The following is a 23927-nucleotide window of genomic DNA, read 5'->3' as shown; positions in this document are numbered from 1 at the left end:
ACCATATATGTCTTTGCACTGTATGGAGAGACGTACCACTAAACTGCACTGTCCAGCTTCAGGGAGGGTCTCCAATTGAATGGAGACATTTGCAAAATATATCTAAACATATATTCCATTGCTTCCTTTTCACCAGTCTCCATTTTTGGTGCAATATCACTTTTGCATTCTCTCCTTATATTTTGCACTTATGTTACGGGATTACATTAATATGCTACCGCACTTTACATTTCATAAGGAGAAATACAAAAAACACACCACCCCTTGGGTGCAGCACTCCTAATTCTTCACTTCAGAAGCCAGTGGGAGATGATTTTAGATCAATAAGCTATAAAGCCTCATTTTGGCCTACCCGCACATTGTATTAAAAAAACAAACAATGAAGTTAACAATTACAAATTAGTCCACAGAGACTACAAAGACTACAAAGGCACATCTCGTAGAAAGTCTCTTCTGCATGGCTGCAACTGGAGATACTATTATCCTACAGCCATCCTACCAGCAGAAGGCAGTGCTGTGCAACAGACCGAGCCCCTGACAGACTATGACCCTCAGCCGTGCTCACCTGTGTGCTACTTACACCCAGCTGTCAGGCTGGCCCAGTCTGAATCTGCAGTCTCCGTAGGACACAAAATCAAGCTTTGACCACTTGATTCTCGGGCGTCGGGGCTGGTTTAACAAAATCTCCCTGGGTTTGTGAAAGAACTTGTTTGTGCATGAGGTAAATTTTACAAATGACAATAGGCCATTCATCCCATCTCACTTACCTGTTTGGTAGTAATCTCACCCAGCACTGTCCTGACTCAAGCAAGGGTATCGGCTGCAACAACACTTGCTCTGTACTCCCATGATCTTTTGCATAAAGACACGCGTCCTCTTCTCACTGTCCTCTTCTCACCTTAAATGTTCTTCCACTAAGAGGGCCTATCTAGCTCATCTGGTTGCTAGTCGTGAATTGATCTGCAGGTCACATCCAGCGGTTTCTTGAAATAAGCCAGACTGTTGGCTCCAACACCATGGCAGCTAGCCTCGAACCTGCTTGCCAAAAAACAATTTGCCTGTCCCAGCAGCTCAGACTAGATCCAACTTTCATAATTCTTCTTTGCACTTCTATAGCGCTTTTCTGGACACTCCACTCAAAGCGGTTCACAGATAATGGGGATCCCCTCCACCCCCACCAGTGTGCAGCCCCACCTGGATGATGCTCCAGTACTCTCGCCACACATCAGCTCTCAGTGGGGAGGAGAGCAGAGTGATGGAGCCAGTTCAGAGAGGGGGGTTATTAGGAAGCCATGATTGGTAAAGGCCAATGGGAAATTCAGGTAGGAACATCCCAACTCTTTTTGAGAAATGCCCTGGGATTTTTAATGGCCGCAAAAATTCAGGACCTCGGTTTTACTCTCATCTGAAGGACGGCACCTTTTCACAGTATAGTGTCCCCCTCACTAGACTGGGGGCATTATAAGCTGTACAGTGTATACAGACCCAGGGTGAGCACCCACTACTGACCCCGGTAACCCCTCTTCTTTAAGCTTTAAAAGACCAAACAGCACAGCCATCTCACAGTTCGGGTTTGGCTTTATTTCAGGTATTTACAGCTTATGATTACCTACTCAAGTCAGTTATTAATGTCCAGTTTTCACAACGGGGGGGTTAAACATAGAAGATCATCCGTTAGTCAATGTCCCAACCAGTTCATTAACATTTTAAAAAAAATAACAAAAATAAAGGAAACAAATCTCTGTAAAGGTAGTGCAACAATTAAAGAACAAAGGAAAATAAATACATGTATTTACAAATCACATCTTAACTTATATGTACAAAAGAAATTGTTAGTTCCCAACTAAGAGATTCCACTTAACCAATTTAAAGGATGAATTGGCATGTTTCATTATTTTCTGATTCTCGAATATAAGCTCTATATATACTGAATATATAGATGTAAAAAGCATTGGTGTTCCATTCTTAACCCAGCAACGTCCACAGAAAATCGAATGGCAGCACATTTTGTGTTTCCTCAAGATTCCAAAACTCCCCCCCTTTCCTGCCACCCCCCTACTCCCTTTCCCTATTCAGAATTCACAGCCCAGGGAGGGAGCCCTGCGGTTTTGGAAAAAAGGAGCTCGATTCCCACAGGAGTGGGAGCAGCCAGTATTCTCCCATCCTGGTCTTGCCTCCATTTCGTGCTTACACCCTGTTCACCAAAACAACGGGTGAGCTCAGTGCCCCGCCTGCTCATTTTAAACTGGCAGGTCCCGGACTGGACACGTGGGTGACGAATTGAAGCTTCTATGCTCCTATCGATCCCAGCGATCCTGCATCATTCAGACCAGGAGGGTTACCTGGCAGTACTTGTTTAATCCACCGACAACTTAAAGAGCTGGTCGAGGTTTTATTTTAAAATTAAGCCCAAAACGCACTGAATCTCCTAGTCGAGGGCCTGGACATGGACTGTGCACACCGATACAGATGGGGGTGTCGAGAGCTGATGTGCACCAGCTATTGTATCGGTGGGATTGTCTTCACTGGTGCCGAGACAAGCATTTTCAAATTCCCCTACACCAGTGGTTCCTGGTCCTGGTGACCCACACAACCTGCAGCTTTACATTCCAACACACCTTCATTAGATAACTGAAGCCTCAACTGAGCCAAGAAGTTTGCTTCACAGGAATACTGGCATTTTGATTTCTAGCCTTGCGTTTTGGGATTTCATTTCACTTACAGAACACAACGGCTCCAACATGTTTGAGATCTGGGATCAAACAGTTAATTGATGAATATCATTCATGTCAGGTTAATGAAGGGGTCTGATTGTGTAACCAAGGGCTTGGCTAGAACCCAAAACCAGGTGTGTGTGTGTGTGACTAAGACCAGCATCAGGAACCACTGCCCTAAGCCAAGGGCAGTCAACCAAAGCACCTGGATTCCATGCCATTAATTAACCCAGACGACAATTCAGGATTTGCTTAAAATGACCCACAAAGACCTGGAATCCAGGTCCGCCCTTGAAATCCTGGAAGAGCGTCTTGGAATCTTAATTTCAGGAGACGCACAAGTCCGGCCCCCTTCATATACCAGGAGTGATCATGTGAAGAAGGAGCTTGCCCCTGCAGCACTGATGACTCGCAGATACACGGGCTCGGTCACCCCACCTTGGAAAGGTCAATGCAGTGTCGTGAATGACATTTACAAGCATCTGTGCCCACAGAGGATTAACACACTGCCCCCTTTTAAGAGTTCATTATTCAGAAGGGTCCGTTGCAATTTTCGGGTAACGGCAGCTCATTGATTTCAAGGAAAAAAAAAAGTCACCGCCCTGCTTGCAAAATGCCAAACATACAAAACATACACACATTCTGGGAAAAAAAATTATTTTGCCCGTGTTGTTTTCAGAACCGCAAATGCATGATTTGTATAGGAAAGAGGGGTCCAATTCTGGTTCCACGGGGCTGGTGTGCGTCTTAAAGGTCTGCATCCCAACTCGGCTCTTAACGACCAAAATCAGCACCGATTTGGTCAGAGCCAACCAATTTCCCAACCGGGCCCAGCTAATTACCAGCTGGTGCTTTGATTAAACTTGGAAAACCTGCCGACACGGCGCCCAGGACCAGAGACTGGACCACCCTGGTTTAAGACATGAACAAAAATCTCCTTCATTTTTCACCAGAGCCTGATGTCGGTGTTTACCAATTTACAAGGTGGGGGGGGGGGGGGGCAAGGAAACGCAATGTATAGATCGGAAGGAAAAACAAATCTCAAAAAATAGATTCTTCAGCACTCATGTCAAAATATACAGTACATTAGTGGCTCTGTTATACCCACCATAAAGAAATAGCAGCCAAAAAACAATAATGATAAAGAAAATAAAAACCTTCTTAGGCGAGTACATATAGACCACCTGTTTGTCTGGACGGTAATGGTGAATGCCTATGGGCCACACAGAGACCCAGACTAGCTCGTCAGACTAGCTCATGGTATTGTGCAATTATGATCACTTACGCTTTGTTTCCAAGCAGTTAAAGTCAGGTTTCACGATAAACTTGGAATGGTTTAAGTGTGTGCAAAGTCAGTTCATGAATACTACCCCTAACGTAAACTAGACTAGTGGTGGGCTACCTGTGTCTTTATTAACCTGTTAATAAACAACCTGTTACTGGTTCATGCCAATGGACGTTGACCAATAAAAAGTTACTTTGTGATTTTGTCGTTTTTGTTAATTCTGTATTAGGTGGTAGGGCTTTGGTTGGGCCCTCTACATGTTTCGGGGTAGCCTGTCTCTGTCCTAGACCCTTACCAGCCCTTTTAAGCCATCACCTAAGTTGTAAGAGACCGTTTCAGCCGTGGAGATTCCAAGGGGCGCCCCCTATAGGATCCAGGGAGGAAGAGAGGCCCACAGGTCCTTCTGCACGATACATGCTGGCAAAAAGTTTAAGGTCATCATTTCTGACTCCTAAAGAAGTAGATGAAACACAATGGTATACCAAGCAGAGTTTAACTACGGCTTCACAGAAAATAAATATTAAAGGGTAAAGGGGGTAATGACCACTGAACTAAGGTGGCTATAGTTTCACCTAAAGAAATGTATTTAAAAGAAATCTGAGCACTGGATTATTTTTCTCTCTGTGTGTGTGTGGGGGGGGGGGGGGGTGTGGGGCTGAAAAGGTTATGAAGATTGATGTATGATGTTCAAACCAACAAATACCAGTTTGAGAGCAGCCAGAAACCTAGCTTAATATCGTGGTTCCTGCACAGTTTCTGCAGACTAGAGGGCACAAAACACCCCTCCCTCTTTCCCTTGGATGAGACACCGATCTATCGCATCGGGTCACACCCCCCCAGCACTTATACAGCTGGGTGGTCTGAAGTAACTGGGATACAGTACCTCTAGGTACATCAGCAGTGTATGCAGCTCAGAGTCGAACCTACTGCACTGATATGTCCAAAGGCTTACCCGCTGTGCTACGCCACCCCCAAACATCCTGGTAGATACTTTAAAACAAACACCCCATACATTTTTGTTATGTGTAAGCTGAAATAATTACTTGCTTTTAATCATAGGTTTTCTCATGTTAAGAGATTCCTAAACTGTTCGCGTTAAGGCGTGAGAGAACAGGAACGATAATCGCTGCTGCCATCTGGACTCGATTCCCTTGTCATCCCTGACTAGCAAAATGCCCGTTTCCAAAAGACTCCATGCTATTACAGGTCACCTGTGGTCGGACTACAGCTCTGTCCAATCCTGATAGAATAGATCGCAAACAGAGAAGTTCCTCAGCAGTTCACTTCCTTTTCTTCCGTCTAGTTTCGGCTGCAGTGGTAAACCACGGAAATTGGGCGTCAGCTCCACTAAAAGCAAACAAACTTCATCTTGCCGGATATCTGCAGGGAATAAAATATCCTGGTGCAGCCATACGTACAGTGAGCAAACGTCACCTCTCACACTCCAGTGGAGAGCGATCAAAGCCATCCTACTTTTAAAACGGATCTTTAAACAGAAGGTTCCACTTCTGTTCATCAAGCGTTAAGGCACTCAAAGTTAGGTTTCACTACCCTTCTGCTCAGAAGCCCTTGACTGGCCAAGACTGAACAAGAACCCAGATTAGTATCCACACAGGATAAAAAAATAAGTCTTCTGCTATGCAACAAACAGCTAAGCTTGTCCAAAAGCGTTCTACAAAGAGAAACTTAGGAAATCACAAAAACAGCTGTTCCACTCCTGCCTATGTAGGGTGATGACTAAAAAGAGGAAGGATCAGATTTGAAGAAGCTCAACTTTGATTCGCAAACTATAACGTTCAACAATCTGGTGCATGTGTTCCCAAGAATTTAGGAAGAAGAATGCGAGCTCTGATCACTTGAGCTAGGACCAACTAATGATGGTAATGTAATTTTTTAATCGAAATTAAAAAATGATCTTTGAGGATCTTCTGAGGGCTAGGGTTTTGGGGAGTAAAATTAGCAGGGAGGGGCGTTTTTAGTATGGAAAGATGGCTATCAGGGGCAGGCAATATCTCCCAGCTATTAAACACAGATAAAAACTGGGTCCCTAACTTACAGAACTCATGTGTTTATACGTGTATGCATTATCCAGAACACACTGGGGAATCTTACTCTTTTAAAGCATGACTCATCTCCCATTTGATTCCTCTTTCACTTTCGTCTGAAATTTCTCGGACTTTCCTTGACGGGAACGTTAGGTGCTTTCAGATTTAGGAGGGACATGTTAAACTCGCAGCAAAGCATAGTGGGGAAAAACTAGGATTATCACCAATCCTGCTGTAGCTCAAGAGAGAGCTCAACACAAAGACTTAATGATGGAAGACTTAACTAATACCAGGGTCACGCAATACCAGAAAAAAAACCTATGTAGCTGGACACATTCATTGGTAAAAAAAAATATCATAAACACAGGTCTTTCCCCAACCAGTCTAACCACTGCATTTTCCCAGCAGCCTGGCGATGTGTGGGAGTCCTAAGGAACATGATGCTTTCCCAACCAGAACAATATCTAGTTCCCAAGTCCTTTTGAAAAGAAGAATTAGACAGATCCATAGATCCAGCAATTCAATCACACACACACCACTGGTCTCAGCGCAACCTCCGCAGAAAGCAATCTTTGGAAGAACGTGGATGGGGAGTGGGTTGTCAATATTTCAAGGCCTTGTGGGATACACCCTCACGTAGTGTTCGTTCAGCAAGTCGACTCTGCAGTCGGATCCTCAAATTCTGACCAGTGAGTTTATAATTGGAGACTGATGACTGAAAACTAACACTCTGTGTACCAGTCGGAGACCCGTGCAAAAGCCTTCAATATCAACTATCTTGCTGTGGAGAAACAAAGAAGAAGCCCCTCAACCTGACACCTGCAAGGATTTCTTCTACCTCGAATCAAGAACAAAACTTTTAAGATCAAAATGTAAAACTTTTAAAATCCCAACATTCCCTCTTCGCGGAACGAGCGGACAACATCTCAACGATGCTTTAAAGCCAGATTCCTCAGAATTTAAGGTAGGTTGGCTTATAAAAAACGTTCAGGGTGACTTGAGAACTTCTAGGAGGGGAAGAAAATGGCAGGGGGGTGTTTAATTAAAGAGATTAACGGCCTCTAATTGGCACGGTCATTACCTCCGACAAGAAAGCTCAGTGTCAACAAGTGGCAACTGACCCCCCTTTCCAGCTCCCATTCACCTCCATCTTTAAAAAAAAAACACAAAACGGGCTCATCTCTCATCTCTCCCACCCCTCCTCACAGGAACCCCTCCGCCACTGTTTTGTTTTATGTGAAGTTCTGGACGGGCTGGCTGACCCTCATACAGGCCCAGTAACAGGCCCGGCCCATGCAGATGAGCGCCAGCAGGATAACCACGACCCAGGAGGCGTAGATGCCGCCGTACCGCTGCGCGTGCTTCCACGTACCAGCCTGTGGAAAAAGCAAGAAAAAAAATCAAATAGATAAAAAAAAAATGTTCGCTGAAAACCAGGCCCACCAGACACCTCGCCAAAAGGACAGATGGTTAGGTAGCTCTAAACGTGTCTGTGAACATTTTAATTCACATGAACAGGGTCACTAATCTTCTCCGGGCCCATGAAGAAATGCAACCGCCAACATTTTCTTCCAAAGACCAAAATAGCTGTGCACTTCCAGTGCCACGAAACACCCCTTCACCATGACAACACCTTCAACACGAAATGAGGAGTTGTCAATTTTGGAGTCAGCAGTGGGATTTTAGGGAAGATGCATTTAGGTCTGAAAACAGGGGGAAGGGGTATAAGGAACAAATAATCCTGCTGTTGGACCCAGCAATCTGGAATCTTTAGTAGAAGCACCATGGAGTCCTGGTTCGTTTGATTACAGAGGGGGCAGGTTGTTTTCATTCTGTCTGTTATTCTGCCTAATCCATTACAACCGAACATAAAACTGAGACATGCGTCTCCCTCTCTAGTTTCCCCCCATAGTTTCCCGGGGGAATCAATTCAATCTCACTGTCATTTACGAACAGATTCATCAACTGGGGTTTCCGAACTGACACTGGCACCAAAACCACAGACTCCGGCGTTAAAACGATATCTGGATGCAAAACGTGCCACATAGCGGCAGAGAGCAACAACCCTTTGCGCTCTGGGACAACAGGGCTACTCTTTTAACCCTCCCAGGAAAACCCCATACTGAGAGAACTAAGGGAAGGAGGGCCAACTCACCGCGAGACCCCCAGCAACCATGGCAAAGAGAAGACCCATCAGGAAGCACCACAGACATCTCTTTCGTGGGTACCTCCTCCCGATGGAAGACCTGGAGAAGAACAGGAGCCAGAGAGCAAAACTCAGTTCCAGCTACATAATCTTGCCTGCCTACAACATCTCTACCACCCCACCCAAAGTCAGCTTCCTTCTTTCATGCAGCTACTCAACTTCTCCAGCTCAGACAGCGGAGTCAAGACAAGTATTTCTACTCTGCATTACAGCCGGCGAAATACATCTTTTCCTCATCTCTAGTATGACGTGACAGGCCACTCTAGTTCTCCTAGCTACCTCCAAAGACCTGAAGGTGCACCACTGAAGCAAGGGATGCACACAGTGGAATTCAAACCAAACAGGGCACCTGTACACCAGATACATGCCGACTACCCACAACCTAGTTCTGGCACTTCTTGGCCAGAAGATGCTGAGTAGTGGCACAACCCTCTCGTGTCCCACCTGCAGACAACAAAACCATACTGTGCACTTCAGCAGAGGTTTTGTCCAGAATATCTCTGGAAGTGAATTTAATGTGAGCAATCACACAACACTACTCCCCACCCCCTGCAGGCGGTTAATTGCAAGAGGCCTCCTTCAACAGCCTCCTCACTTTCATGTCCCCAGGTGTGATTAAAGTATGCAGAAGATGGAACCTCTCTTAGTTCTGTGTACAGCTTCAGCCGAACTGGTGTTGGTGTGAGAGAAGACGGACAGCTGACTGAATGTCCTTCTGATTTATGCCAGCAGCTGTGTCACCCTGCACACAACTCACAACTTGCAACCCACTGAAACTAAACAGGTGTGAGTGGGGACACTATGATGTAAATAGGCGCTGTCCTTCGGTTGAGATGTAAAACTGATGTCTTGACTCTCTTTGGTCATTAAAAACCCCAGGGCGTTTCTCGACAAGGGTAGGGCTGTTAACCCCGGTGTCCTGGCCAAATTATCCACTGGCCTTTACCACTCATGGCCTCCTAATAATCCCCATCTCTGAACTGACTTCATCAATCCGTTCTCCTCCCCACTAATAGATGGTGTGTGGTGAGCACACTGGTGCACTCTGGCTGCCGTTGCATCATCCAGGTGGGGCTACACATTGGTGATGGTGGAGGAGGGGAGTCCCCATTACCTGTAAAGTGCTTTAAGTGGAATGTCCAGAAAAGCACTATATAAATGTAAGGAATTATTATTATAGAACATGGCTCTGACTGTCTCCAAAAATTCAGTTAATACACCTCAACGATGCCTGACCAGATGTAAGATCTTTAAGGCCTGACAGTCTAGGAACTACTGACTGCTTCTGCACCAGTAAACTCCTGCTTCAAAACAAAACCTGCTATATTTGCAGATTATATTTGAGATCCCTGCTGATCTCTAATTAAAACTCATCAAGTGGCAAACAAAATAAATCTGTGCTTTCATTTTTCTCCACTGCTGACCCATGGAACATATCTCAAGTTGGTACATCCCCTGAATTGATTAATGGGACAAGATTGCTTACACTTTTCTGCAGTGAGGGCATCGTGCTAATGTTCTGTCTGTAAATTCTGTCCACTGCAAAAGAGAGGAGAGACAGCGTTAAGGTCGCCTGAGGAACAGCGATCAGACACGCTTGTTTTTCTGTAGACAAGTCTAAACTGAAGAGAAATAAGCAGCGCTGGAGGAAAAAATAAACATGGGTGGCCAGGGTCTGACAGGAAGCAGAAAATATCAGTGGTAAGATGAAGGAGAACAAGTCAGCAGCCTATATTTTTGGAAAAAGGTTGCGTCACAGGACACGCAGGACAAAAAATACTTTGCTGTTCTTGTTACATGACCCAAACTGTTTTTTTTTTGCTTACAGAGCCTTATCTTACAGTAATATCTATTATGGAATTTGCTTCTAAGCATCCCAGTTTTGGGGGGTTGAGCAGTAAAACCACTAACAAGCACTCAGCTTGTACCCCATATTGAGTGTGACACAACCCTCGGGGGGGGGGGGGGCAAGAATAACGAAGCAGGGTGCCCCCATCTCTTCCTCGTAGGACCGAATGGGGACTGAACTCTTGGTTGGGAAGACAGCCAGTCAAACTTAACACGCGCATCCTTGAGAGGTGATAGCAAGTACCTGGAATACCTGGGGAGAGCCACTGAGAAACATCACAGACAGGCACCGAGGACCACGGCTGGAGGACATGCCCTCCCCACAAGCTCTGTGGGAGGAGAGTGAAACCGGAAACCTACCAGGAAGGTGTTTTTGCAGTGTCCACAAGTGACGCGAGCTCCTACAGGCTGAGGCTCGGGGCTGGCTGGACCAGGATGGACGGGCCCCAGGTTTATGATCCTTTTACTGCCGGACGAAAGCGAGAGAGTTGAAACCATTTTGACACCAGTCATGGAGATAACTAACCTGCAACAAAACCACTCGCGAACCACTAAGAAGGCGGCGGCATTCCTCTTCAGTGTAAGATAAGATCAGATCACTTTATCAGGCACATATGATTTCTTGCATTAGCAATTTGTCTTTTTGCATAACCCAGCTTGCTCTCCATGAGACACACCGACAGGGAAAGGAGCTTGGGGTCAGAGCGCAGGGTCAGCCATTTATACAGGACCCCTGGAGCAGCTGGGGTTAAGGGCCTTGCTCAGGGGCCCAACAGAGTAGGATTCCTCTACCAGCCGCGGGATATGAACCGACAACCTTCCAGCCACAGGTGCCGATCCTTAGCCACAGCGCCCACTTACTCCTCCCATTACTTACTTATTGTGTGAGTAATGACATTAATTACAGTGGAAGCTGGATCAACCGCTCATACATTCTGCTGTTCTTGAATGGGATCAGTAGGCTACTTTGCAAATTGTCTGATGGCTTTACAACTCACTCCAAAAACCATAAAATCGAAACAGCATACAACCGAAAGCTCCACACATCACTGGCAGATAGCCAGATGGATACCAATAAACGCAGAGGGAGAATGTGACGTAAATCTACAGGCCTGCGGTGACGCTCCTCAAAGACCCATATTTAGCCGGATGTCCTCTCGGCCACTCCCACTTCCTCCCACTCCCATTCCTCAGATGCCAATGCGGTGGACAACCACCTCTCTCTCTCTCCCTTTATCCTTTACCACCTGTGCAAGATACATCCGTTGGGGGGGGGGGGGCAACATGGAACACGCACTGAACGCTCTTTTAGCGAACCACAGCTGGCACGGGGGCTGGAAGAAATGAGTTCCTCAGTTCGGAGGCATCCGGAGCACACAGGTGCTTACATAGAGAACAGGCGAGTCTTCCCCGAGAAGGGAGAAGTGGTTCCAGTACTGGCACAGTTTAGATCAATCGCTAATGCTCCACACATTTGTGGATTATATAAAAAAAGAGAGGGGGGTTAATGGCTCTTTCCAAAAACAGGCCCCGGGGCTCACCAGTACGGTCGAGGGCAGGCTATCCTCTGCGACGTCACCTTGCAGATCAGCAGGCAGTTACAGGGACAGCGGACGTACTTCTTCCCGGCGGGAGCGTTCTTGATGGGCTGGAAACCAGCAAACAATTAGGACACAGGGGGTTCCCCATCCACCGGATGCCTGCAGGATTTCGAGCTTTCTTTAAAGCACCGGTACCTGAGGAGCTTGGAGCAGCTGCTCAACTCATCCGCTTCAGCCAATAATTGAGCTGACGCAGCTTTGTGGTTTTGATCCAAACCAGACTGCATATGTATTTACACGTTCAGGTGGGTAGCTGCGTCAGCATGCGTAGGCTGCAAAGGAACAAGTAATAGGTTTATTCCATGCTGAAAAAAAGAAGAAAGAGAACACAACGTTTCGGCCGTGGAGCCTTCTTCAGGTGAGAGCACCTGAAGAAGGCTCCTCTCACCTGAAGAAGGCTCCACGGCCGAAACGTTGTGTTCTCTTTCTTCTTTTTTTCAGCATGGAATAAACCTATTACTTGTTCCTTATGTATTTACACACCAACCCACCAGGACTAGGATTGGGGAATCACTGAATTAGGGTCACTCATATTTACTCCTGACAACCATTTCACTTCTTATATATCTAGATTGGCGGGAGGGGGGGGCTGTCTCTATGACTACAGTGTTTAACAGCAGTCGAACGACACCCTATTAATTAATGAGTATAGAGGAATCGCACTGTGCTTTCTGATAGTTCATGTCCTGCTCCTAGTAAGCAGGTCGGTAAACGGATTGAGAGACCCACAGAGGAAATAAAAAACAAATCAAGCTTTCACACACCAAATCACTGAAAATTAGATCAAATACTTCTCGGATTAAATTAAAATTTAAATTGTTTGCTCTGTTTTCAGGGTCCCTGGGGTTTCTGGGTTTTAACCTCCCTCACTAATTTGACCAGAACTGTGTAAATGGCCTCAGACATGCCGCACAGTGAAAGAATAGTCCCGAACCACTGTCCCATGCAAGTACTGGGCTGCAGAATCGTTCATCTGCTACGAGTCTGAAAGCTCGTAAGCTAGCACATTCAACCCCTTCTTTGATGTATAGCTTCAATGCAAGCAACCTTTCGATCTCCACTTCCCCCCCCCACCCCCAAACCAAACCTTTGACTACGCTGGTTCATTCCACGTCAGTCTCGCGGCGCCCCACTGCTCTGAGCTGACTCAAACCAACATCAATTAGAGCTTCCCTGTGTCCTGGGGGAAATGTGCTTCAGGAGTGCGGCAGGAGTCCAGCACAAAACCGCCAACAGAAAAGACCGTACCACTGCACGTCAGCGGATCAGAGAGTTATGTTACGTTGCAGGGGAGGAAAGAAAGGTGTCTCTGACTCAGGGTGTTTTTCTAGATTTTCCAGTAAGAATAGCTGTTCAGGACCGGACTTTGTGCTTTGTGTCTGTTACAACCCCAAGTGTCTAGGGGTAAAGGGGTGTAACATTTAGGACATTTTTGGGAAGCAGGTGGGTTCTGGCGAGGGACAAGGAAGCGTGATAACAAGGGTGGGTGCAAAAGTGATGATCTTAAGTTGAATAAGTGACTGGATGTAATTGGAGACAATAACACACAGGGGTAAGGAACTAGAGTGGTGCCAAAGAAAAGAAAAAAAAACAAAATGGAGCTGGCTAAGAAAGTGAGGGAAAGCTAACCTGACTGCAAAAGAAAACCTGAACACACGGTCTTCGGCGTCTTCAACACCATAGCTAACCTTCACTGACTACCCAAAACCATACAAGACAAACGGCACTCATCCGTACTAAACTAGTGTGACTAATACACGAATCAACTACGTGTGTGCAATATGTACCCAACAACCTGAACTAACCTTATACACAACAGTTCACAAAATACACAAGGGAACTACGAATACAAACGAGAGTAGACAAGTAACAGGGTACAAAAGAACACAGAGGTTGATACAATAACAAGTTTGGGCAAGGTAGTGGCAAAATGAGGATAACACAAACGAAAGTACAAAGAGACAAACAAAAACCAACAAAACAACAAAGCCGAAGCAAAAGCAAAACCAAAACCGAAGCGAAAAGCAAAGTCGAGCGGGACCGAAGTCAAACAAAAGGCCCCTTCCATCTGAAAGCCTCCATGTTTTATACTGAATAAGATGAGTTCTGATTGGTCGAGAGTTAACTGAAGATGACGTCATATGGAAACAGTGGTGTAATGACGGACCAGTGGGGGAAGGGAGAACAATCAAAGTCAGAAGTGTGGACCACAACAACAAAAACACACAGACCACACACTGGGACGTAACAGTGTCAGCTGGCATTTGCTAAAATGATTGCCTGTTGAAAATGGATGGTCTTGTGTATTTACATGTGGCGCACCTGATACCCATTGTTACTGTTACTGGGCCTGTATGAGGGTCAGCCAGCCCATCCAGAACTTCACATAAAACAAAGCAGTGGCAGAGGAAGGGAGGAAAAGATGAGAGATGAGCCCGCTTTGTGTTTTGTTTTAAAGATGGATGTGAATGGGAGATGGAAAGGGGGGTCAGTTGCCACTTGTTGACACTGAGCTTTCTTGTCGGAGGTAATGACCGTGCCAATTAGAGGCCGTTAATCTCTTTAATTAAACACCCCCCTGCCATTTTCTTCCCCTCCTAGAAGTTCTCAGGTCACCCTGAACGGTTTTTATAAGCCGACCCACCTTAAATTCTGAGGAATCTGGCTTTAAAGCATCGTCGAGGAAAGAAAGGTGTCTCCGACTCGGGGCGTTTTTTCTAGATTTTCGGTAAGAACAGCTGTTCAGGACCAGACTTTGTGCTTTGTGTCAGCTGGCATTCACCGAAATAATCGTCTGTTGAAAATGGATGGTCTTGTATTTTTAGATGGGGCACACCCGATACACATTTACATATTTTACCGTTATATTTTACAGAGGCGTCTCCCAGGAAAAGAGGCCATATTATTCGCAGTGAATATGAGCTGAGACTTACCTGTGGTGGTGGTGGAAGGGGGCAGGGCAGGGGTCTTGCAAGAGTGAAAAGGAGGTGAGCCCTCCGACAAGACCCCTTATGACTTGTATGTTAAGGGGGCGGGGTGGGAGGGGGGAGCGTGGGGTTCAGGTACTCACCGTGGCCTCGTTGCACACCCCGCACTTGACCACATGCTGGTGCATCTTTCCCTCCACGTTGATGAGCGACTGGCACACCCGGCAGGTGATCATGGGGGCGCTGCCGCTCTCCGGGGAGGTCATGGGGGAGTAGGGCGGGGGGTCCTCGCCGGGCAGCACCGAAGGCTGGGAGCTGGGGAACCCCGGGAAGCCTGCAGAAAGAGCACCGAGGAGGCAGGGCTACGTCAGAGGCACACAGGTGTTGCCTATCCTTGGAGAAGAACCTTTTCCTTCCAAGTAGCAGCTACATCACCCTGCAGCTCCCAGCTGGCAGCCCCACTGGAGCTCAGCAGGTGTGAGCTTGGTCAGTACCTGGATGGGAGACCTCCTGGGAAAGCTAAGGTTGCTGCTAGAAGAGGTGTTAGTGGGACCAGTAGGGGTCGCTCACCCTGCGGTCTGTGTGGGTCCTAAGGCCCCAGTATAGTGACGGTGACACTATACTGTAAAAAAGGCTCCATCCTTTGGATGAGACGTAAAACCGAGGTCCTGACTGTCTGCCGTCATTAAATATCCCAGGGCGTCTCTCGAAAAGAGTAGGGGTGTTACCCTGGTGTCCTGGCCTTTACCAATCGTGGCCTCCTAATAATCCCCATCTCTGAACTGGCTTCATCACTCTGCTCTCCTCCCCACTGAGAGCTGGTGTATGGAGAGTGTACTGCACAATTTGGCTGCAGTCACTTCATTCCAGATGGTGGTGGAGGGGAGTCCCCATTACCTGTAAAGCGCAATGAGTGAAGTATCCAAAAAAGCACTACGTAAGCAGAAGGAATCATATCTTTCAAGTGCATGAGGAATCTGAGTTTACAGGAAGGCTATACAGAGGTGCAACATCAATGCCGTGAGACCTCAAGATCACTTTATTGGCCACTTTATTTTCTTGTATGAGGAAATTGTCTTTCCACATACCCCATGAGACACACAGACAGGGAGAGAAGCTTGGGGTCAGAGCTGAGGGTCAGCCATTTATATAGCACCCCTGCAGCAGTTGGGGTTAAGGGCCTTGCTCAGGGGCCCAACGGAGTAGGATTCCTCTGCCGGCCGCGGGATACAAACTGGCAACCTTCCAGCCACAGGCGCAGATCCTTAGCCACTGAGCCACCGCTCTGCCCCAATTGCAGGTCACAGAGGAGACCAACAAGAAAATTTGCAGCTAACGGCAAGAACTGCAACAGAGAGGGTCTGTAAATCTTAAGCCCGCTATTCATGATGCCAGGCAGAGGTGACCTCCAGCACAGCAAATCTCCGAGATAAAAGTTTAACAATATGATCTTATGTAGAGTTATTTAAATTATCTTCTTAAAGCACTTTACAGGAAAAATTAAAAAAAAACCATCAAGACAGGCGATGAAATTAATACAAAGGAGCAGACACAGACAGCAATTACACGAAAGCCTTTCCGCAGGAGAAGGTAATGAGTCTGGATTTGAAGTTGCTCAGGGAAGGTGACTCTCCGATATCCTCTGGGACAGGATTCCAGAGCTTTGAGGCATAGAAGGAGAAGGGCCCGTCTCCTACAGAATGTAAACTAGCCTGGGAAACAGACAGGAGACCCCAGTCAGAGGAGCGAAGGTTGCGAGGGGGGGAGTAGGAAGACTGTAAGCCATGCAGAGCCTTACAAGTGATCATGAGATCAGGGGCTCTCGATGCTGGTCCTGGAGACCCACACTCCTGCTGGTCCTCTCTCCAGCCTCGTTTACCCAATTCCCCAAATAAAGCCTGAACTGAAGACAAGTATATCCACTGCAATATTTGCAAGTGTTCCCCCCCACTACTTAAAAGTTTGCAATTTTATGCAAGAAAGGCAATCGTTAAAAGCCGACCTCCAACATGTTGAAGAGCTGAAAACCATCAACCTGTCCGACTAAGCCCGTTATTAAGTCAATTAAGGGTTCAGCTGTGTGACGGAGCTGAGCTGGAACAAAACCCCGCAGAAGTGCGTGTGGGGATCCAGGACCAGGAACCCCAAAATCAGATTGAAGAAGGGCACAATTTCATTTCAATTCAAGCTTTATTGTCCCCTAGGGGAAATTTGTTTTACGGAACAGTCAAACACAACACAATGACAGATAAACAGCACCAAAAGGGAAGAGAACACAGTAGTGTTACAGGAGATGAAAAACAAGAGACGAGAGACAAGTTAGTTACTTTGCCTTGTTTAATAGTGTACTTGCAGTGGGAATGAAAGATTTCCTGAGTCTGTTGGTTTTACACCTGGGGGCACAGAGCATGAATTCGCAATGGAGGGGGTGAGACACACACATTCCCTGATGCTTTTGGCTTTCTTAGTCACCCTCTGTTTGTAAAGGATACTGAAGTTGATTTGATTATTCCCAATTATTTTGCCACTTACATTCACTAATTTACCAGCCTATTACAATCACTGGTACTTACGATACCAATTCTTGTTCCCTTGCACCTGAGCTCCTAATTATCTAATTAAATGACTCAAATGCTTAACTGGAGATGTCGAAGCCTGTCCTTGTTCTAGAGAAGCTGGGCATTTAAAGAGGCCGGTAAATTCGAGTGACAAATTATCCTCAGGGAACAGAATGGGCTCCCCTGTCTTAGGCCTGCACAGGGCTTTTGTGCCCACTGAGGTCAAACTATGCCAACCTCGTTGATCTTTAAAAAAGGAATCATACAGAAACATTGAGGAGGGGATTTAAGGACTAAAGCAAGGAATTTTAAAGACTTAAGTCACTAACCTTTAATTAAGCTTCCTTAAACCACAGTTCTTCAAATATGTCTGCATGTTGTGGAGTGTTTATGAAGCTTGTATGAATACACCCTTGTGACACTCATCACAAGGCTACCCCACCCCTCCCCCTCCATTGCAAGAGAGCTAAACAAGAAAGAGAGATATTGGCCATTCAAAGGTCATTTTTTCACACCTTCTCTGACTTTTTTTACCCTTCCTCTCACAGCAAGAGCTCCTTTGCTACTGCAGTTCCCCAGTTCCCTGCTTTATTAAAAATAATTAGCAAATAAAGCTTGGTTTTTCCCTTCGCTGAAAGGAGGCATTTCAGGAATGCTCTGTGGTTGCTAGGCAGCGCAGATTTACCTTATTAAACGCAGTGGACTTTTTTGTTTTTGCGCGTTTGCGTCCTAAGGAGTTTCACAGGTCATGCAAGTCTCTCCTCCCCGTATGCTATGCGGGAGCAGGTCCGTTCTGCTCGTTCTGTCCCCTCTCGGAGGCCATTATCTGCTTGGCCGCTACCTCCTGCTGTCCAGCAGACCGAAAAGCACCAGCTGACCACATGCACCATCTGCAGCCCAGTCCCTGGCATTGCCCTGCAGCACAAGACAGACTGCCAAGGCCCGGGAGGCTATCCGGAATGTCAAACTCGGCTGGCCGCTGCTGGGTCATGAACGTGGGGGATCTCTCTGTTAAAGCGATCCAGCTTCTGCGACATGTCTGGGCAGCCCTGCTGCAGACTCCCATTACTCTTGGCGAAAGGAAGGGCCTCCTGCTCTCGAGATCACAGGCTCTGGCAATGTCAAACTCGGCTGGCCGCTGCTGGGTCATGAACGCGGGGGATCTCTCTGTTAAAGCGATCCAGCTTCTGCGACATGTCTGGGCAGCCCTGCTGCAGACTCCCACTACTCTTGGCGAAAGGAAGGGACTCCTGCTCTCGAGATCACAGGCTCTGGCAATGTCGAACTCGGCTGGTCGCTGCTGGGTCATGAACGTGGGGGATCTCTCTGTTAAAGCGATCCAGCTTCTGCGACATGTCTGGGCAGCCCTGCTGCAGACTCCCACTACTCTTGGCGAAAGGAAGGGCCTCCTGCTCTCGAGATCACAGGCTCTGGCAACGGCTCTAACGCAGAGTGTAAAAAAATCATAACACCCCCCTAATTCCAATTTTAAGGGGATTTACTTTCACCTCTCTTTCTTAACAGGTTTGGGGGTTACTTTGAATGCATTCGTTTCATTTTAAAAACGAGCACTGACTAGAATGATGCAAAAACAAGATTTACGGACTTCAGATAATAAACATGCTGCGTCTGACTAATCGGGCAGTAAAACAGTACAGCTCCTTTTCCCCCTTAGTGGGGGCTGGGAGCAGAATGTGCGTCGAAGCGCTCCAGTAAGCATTTTTCTGCCATCACGATCCTTCGAGTTGCGAAACGCTAGGCCAAAGGCAAACCGTGGGCTTTTGGAGCTACAAACAAAAACTTTGACATGGGAAAAGTCAGCTGTTTGGTCTTCGTCGGAAGTGCCGACAGATAAAAATTGAAACGAAAAGGAAACCCCCTTTCAAAAGAACCAGCAGCGACTCTCAGTCCCGGTACTGGAGGACCCCCAATTTCTGAGGGGTTTCATTTCAGCTGGACCCTCAATCACCAATGCTAACTTCTGCTGGTAACCAGTCTGCTTTTGGCGACAATAATACCTCCGTTACAGTGCATTATTTCCAGGAATGTCGGAACACAGAGGTTAGCTCTCTGGTCAGTTTGCAAATGATGAATTTGCTCCCTTTTTTTCTGGATAAACAGATCTAGACAGGTGAACAATTGATGATGGACAAACAGGTGAGAGAGACGAGGTCTTGGGACAACCCCCCCCCGGTAATGACACAGTGACAGGTCACACCCACCACAGGTCCGCACTGTTCCCTTTCCTCAAGTTCAATTGGTTATTTTTCAGCTCACACCCCTGAAATTGCCCAGTTAGCACAGGGTGTGAGCCAATTTGAAAAATAAAAATAAATATGTAAATAAATGAAAGTGTGATTAAAGAGCAAATCCAGAATAGCCAGGTGTTACCTAATGATAATCCTAATAATCCCCATCTCTGAACTGGCTTCATCACTCTGCTCTCCTCCCCACTGAGAGCTGGTGTGTGGTGAGCGTACTGGAGCATCATCCAGGTGGGGGGACACACTGGTGGTGGTGGAGGGGATCCCCATTACCTGTAAAGCACTTTGAGTGGAGTGTCCAGAAAAGTGCTATATAAGTGTAAGCAATTATTACTATTATTACTACTACCATGTAGGACAAGAAAAAAGAACTACTGTACCAGGGTATTGTTGACATAAAGGCCCGAGTCCAGAAACCAGGAAGCAGATCAGTTACTAGGACCAGTTAGCAGTGGTGATGAAGGGCCCAACTGGAACAAAACCCAGCGGACACAGAACCTCCAGAGCCAGGATCAAAAGTCACAATTCCACCCACTGAGCGCAGACCGTAATCCTCACCATGACCAACGCTTGGAAATCGCTCATTAAAGGCGTTACAAATTCTAACACTGGAAAATTGTTGTACAGTTTTGTTCAGGCAGTTAAGATGTCAGGATTTATGCTTGATTCTGCCCTGGGGGGGGGTGGTCTATGTACAATTTACACACCAGACCGTCAGCACTGGGAGAAAGAGAAAGCTCTCATTGTGTCGCACATTTCCTGACCGGCATCACAGTACAGTACGAGCCATCTGTAAGTTTTTTTTTTTTTTTTAAGCCTTGAGCGCACAACTAACACATTGCCACAACACTGAACTTGTGCTGGAATACATCCCATCAAGAAAAACCAGGAAGGCGATTCCGATCATGAAAAGAAGTCAAAGTCCCTTTTCACCGTGACAGAGCTACAAGACCTGCCTGCAACATTAACGTTCCGGTTAGCAGGTTGTGCACAGGATCAGCGGCAGATTTGTTTCAGATAAGAACTCGGCGGGAAGGAGGACCAGCAGGTGTGCTTGTGTGAGTTCTTAGGGATGTACAAATTCCACAGGACACAGGTTCCCAGGAAAAGGACCGGACCGCCCTTCTGTCTAGAGCCCAGAAAGAGAAATTCAGGGAGCAGCAGAAAAACTTCTTCGCTCGGGTGGGCACTATACATCACGTGCGCCGCTGGCAGACCGGCCGGAGACCGGCGAGATTTCGGGTTCCGAAACGGGGCCGATTCACAACACAGCAACCACTTTCACAGCCGATCAAACCTGAACGTTAGAAACCAACAAAAAAAAGGAAGCAATCCCGAAACAAGACTAATAACATCTGGCGGACTATGCAATTAAAAAGAAAAGGACGGGCAAAGCAGACGACCTGCGCTTTGCTGCAGCTTGATGTTTTCAGTTCTAGAACAACAAGAACATTCTAGAATGACAGCAGCTCCTACAGCCTATTCCTGATCATCAGGTTCTCCAGATACAGCATCTTCACAGCTCCCGATTCATAAGATACTCTGGAGTGACACACCAAACTGCCCCCAAGAGCTCAACATTCCCTGCATGACAAAACACACTATTTCCGTGTACGAGTTCTTAAAGACAGCTTCCGGAGGCTTCCTTGTGCTTTCACGCTAACTTCTGAATTCTCCGAATAGTTTGTTCGCCCTGGAACCGGCCATCTTCCTCCGAGAGTAAATTAAACTCTGCCCCTTCGATCACGACTCATGGCCATCCGCCCTGCAGTAAGGCTGCCTGCCACTCACAATTTCTTCACCGAGAGATTCCACTCTTGAAAAACAAAACGATCATTAACAGCACAACCGGGACCTTTAGAAACCAAACCATCCATTTTCTAACCACTTCATCCAATTCAGGGTCGTGGGGGAGCCAGAGTCTATCCTATCATCATCCAGGTGGGGCTGTACACTGGTGGTGGTGGTGGAGGGGATCCCCATTACCTGTAAAGCGCTTTGAGTGGAATGTCCAGAAAAGCGCTATATAAGTTTAAGCAATTATTATTAATTATTATTATCCCAGCACTCAATGGGCAGAAGGCAGGATACACCCCGGACAGGATGCCAGTCTAAGGCAGGGCCCCCACAGACACTCGAACCAGTTTTCCCAGAAGCCAATTAACCTCCCAGCACGTCTGTGGGCGGTAACTGGAGCATCTAGAGGAAACCCACAAAAACTCAGGGGGAACATGCAAACTCCACACAAACAGCGCCCCAGGTCTGGAATTGAACCCAGGGCCCCAGCACTGCGAGGCAGCCATACTAATCACTGAACCACCTTGCCTCCCACCTTTATAAATATTATTATTATTATTAATTTGAAATAAAAAGTGAACCATTTCTAACAGCTGAGAATTTTAAAGGGAACAGCTTCTCATCCAGGATTTGAACCCACAACCTTTCAGCCACAAGTCCAACATCCTTCCCAGTCCTCTACAGTACTAACCCATTACTGTCCCAACCACTATCCTCATATAAAATAAGATGGTCCAATTATTTTTCCTTTAACATTATTAAAGACGTTTTACCACTTAAATTAAATAAACAATTCAGAAAGTTTTACCTGCCTTTCCCTAAATAAAAGAAGATGAATAATTCTACTATCCCTGCATTACCAGTCATCTTTCCAGAAAGGCTCACTTGTGAATACATGTTTGCCGGAATAATGATGATAATAATGTTTGCCAAACACTTAACATGAAAGATTTTGTACAGATGGTCAGAAGCAGATTTTTTAAGGACTAAATGAATACATAACACAATTGCACAAGCTACTAAGGAGATCGAGAGGAGTAGCTTCCTTCATTATACCCTGGGAGAAAACCACGCAATTACGCACAGATAAGGAAACGCTAAAATTAACTCTCGTGAGTGCACACACGCTTTCAAGAGGCTGTTGTGTGGGGGCAAACAAACACTAAACTACATTTCCCACAAGCCCCTGCAAACACACTCCCGAGCGGTCGGCGAGGCGGGCAAAAGAGCTTGGCTCCGCCTTTGCCAGAACGTGGTTGGCTGCTGTATGGTGGAACCGGCAGAAAGAGCCACGGGGTTGCTCGAAACGCCCGTCAATCAAATCAGGTGCTCGGGTGCTCGGCTGCAATTGCAAAAGCAGCGTAAACATTGCGGAGCATCATCAATTCATTGACCAAAAAACAAACACAAACAATGAAAACATCTTCTTATAGAGGGAGGCGCCTGCAGCTATTAAAATGAAATAATCTAGCAAAGGACTAAATCATAAATGCAATCCTTTCATTCTGTGACCGCGAATTCGAAGAGCAGCGCCCTTTTCGTAGCCTTCTTTCTTAAAGCAGTCAAACCAAGTAAGCCGTCTTCAGCCCCCGTTTCGCAAAAGGGGGAGTCCTGTTTTCACGCCCTGAAACTTGTCCGGTTTTCACGAACACGCGCGAAAACCCACACAGCTCGTCTCTGAAACACCCGCTGCCGGAGCGCATATAGCAGGTCAGCAGTTTCAGGTGGACATGGCTGCTGCATTCACTCTGCATTAAAACACGCGTGAGACAATCGATATTTCTCCACTCCGTCGAATCAGCCCCAGCTAAAAGAGTGACACGACATTCATAATATACCCAGCGTGCGAATGGGGTACGCGTGTGTAGGGGAGGAGGAGGAGGAGGACGAGTTTCACAAGAGACGTCCGAGTGCTATCGACTACGCACAGAAACGCAGAAATCCATATTTTTGGAGGAAAATGACGATCACTTTTTGGGGGTGGTTGAAACGCACAGTGAAATGCATTATCGGCCTCTAAACAGTACCGGAAAAGCTGAAGAGAATTACAGGCTAGGAGATTCCCGAATTCATACCATTAACAATGCATCGCTTGGACGAAGGACACAAGCTACTTTTTCACGCACGGTCTTTAAAGAAATAAATCCCTCCTTTATCACCTCAGAAAGTGGCCATCAGTGCAAAGGTTAGCGAGCCATTATGCTACTGTAACTGGACGCCTATAAGATGCGCAAACATGTTTTTCCTTCGGTCTTATTTCCTTCATTTTGCTACAGCGGGGGAGTGTTTATACTGGAGCCCCACCGGCGCTCACCCACTATGCTACAAGGGAGGCAAGGCAGGTTTCGGCGCATCGCTCGTACTCACTCTGCGGCTTGTTCGGGAGGCCATACGGCGGGGCGGAGGGCAGCCCGCCTCCGGGGGGGCCCCCGCCGGCGCTGAGACCTCCATCGCTCAGATCGGAGAGGAGCGGGGAGCGCTCGCCGTCCGCCATACCGGGTGAGAATAGGCAGGGAAGGGAGCCTGCGCTACTGCGCTGTGCACCCGGCGTCATATGACGAGGCCAGAGCTCACCCTCGCCATGTGACACCTCCCTCTTCCAGCACACACTCACACTTCCGTAGTGCGGTGGCGTTTGTTTGCGCTCGTACACCTGACCCGTGGCCGTGAGCGGACGCAACC

General features: G+C 46.9%; 1 protein-coding gene across 1 annotated transcript; it reads right to left on the bottom strand.

Moving 5' to 3' along the window:
- Positions 1-1562: 1562 nt before the first annotated feature.
- On the bottom strand, positions 1563-23799 carry pip4p1a (phosphatidylinositol-4,5-bisphosphate 4-phosphatase 1a). Its single transcript, XM_088917142.1, has 7 exons — positions 23613-23799; positions 14770-14960; positions 11640-11746; positions 10459-10564; positions 9737-9789; positions 8200-8290; positions 1563-7420 (listed from the first exon to the last, which is right to left on the bottom strand). The coding sequence occupies exons 1-7, from the start codon at positions 23797-23799 to the stop codon at positions 7277-7279; spliced, it is 879 nt and encodes a 292-aa protein (XP_088773268.1). The 3' UTR covers positions 1563-7276.
- Between the last annotated feature and the right edge of the window lie 128 nt (positions 23800-23927).

The sequence above is a fragment of the Atractosteus spatula genome, chromosome 5 (assembly GCF_055471065.1).
Source record: "Atractosteus spatula isolate fAtrSpa1 chromosome 5, fAtrSpa1.hap1, whole genome shotgun sequence".
NCBI lineage: Eukaryota > Metazoa > Chordata > Actinopteri > Semionotiformes > Lepisosteidae > Atractosteus > Atractosteus spatula.
Note: the sequence above shows the minus strand (reverse complement) of the source record. Positions and strands in the feature narration are given on the sequence as shown.

Coding starts and splice junctions, on each gene's coding strand:
- pip4p1a (XM_088917142.1), bottom strand. CDS start 23,799: ATGACGCCGGGTGCACAGCGCAGTAGCGCAGGCTCCCTTCCCTGCCTA. Junction 10,565..11,639: donor GCCTGCCCTCGACCGTACTG/GTGAGCCCCGGG, acceptor TTCGTCCGGCAG/TAAAAGGATCATAAACCTGG. Junction 9,790..10,458: donor ACTGCAAAAACACCTTCCTG/GTAGGTTTCCGG, acceptor TCTCTTTTGCAG/TGGACAGAATTTACAGACAG.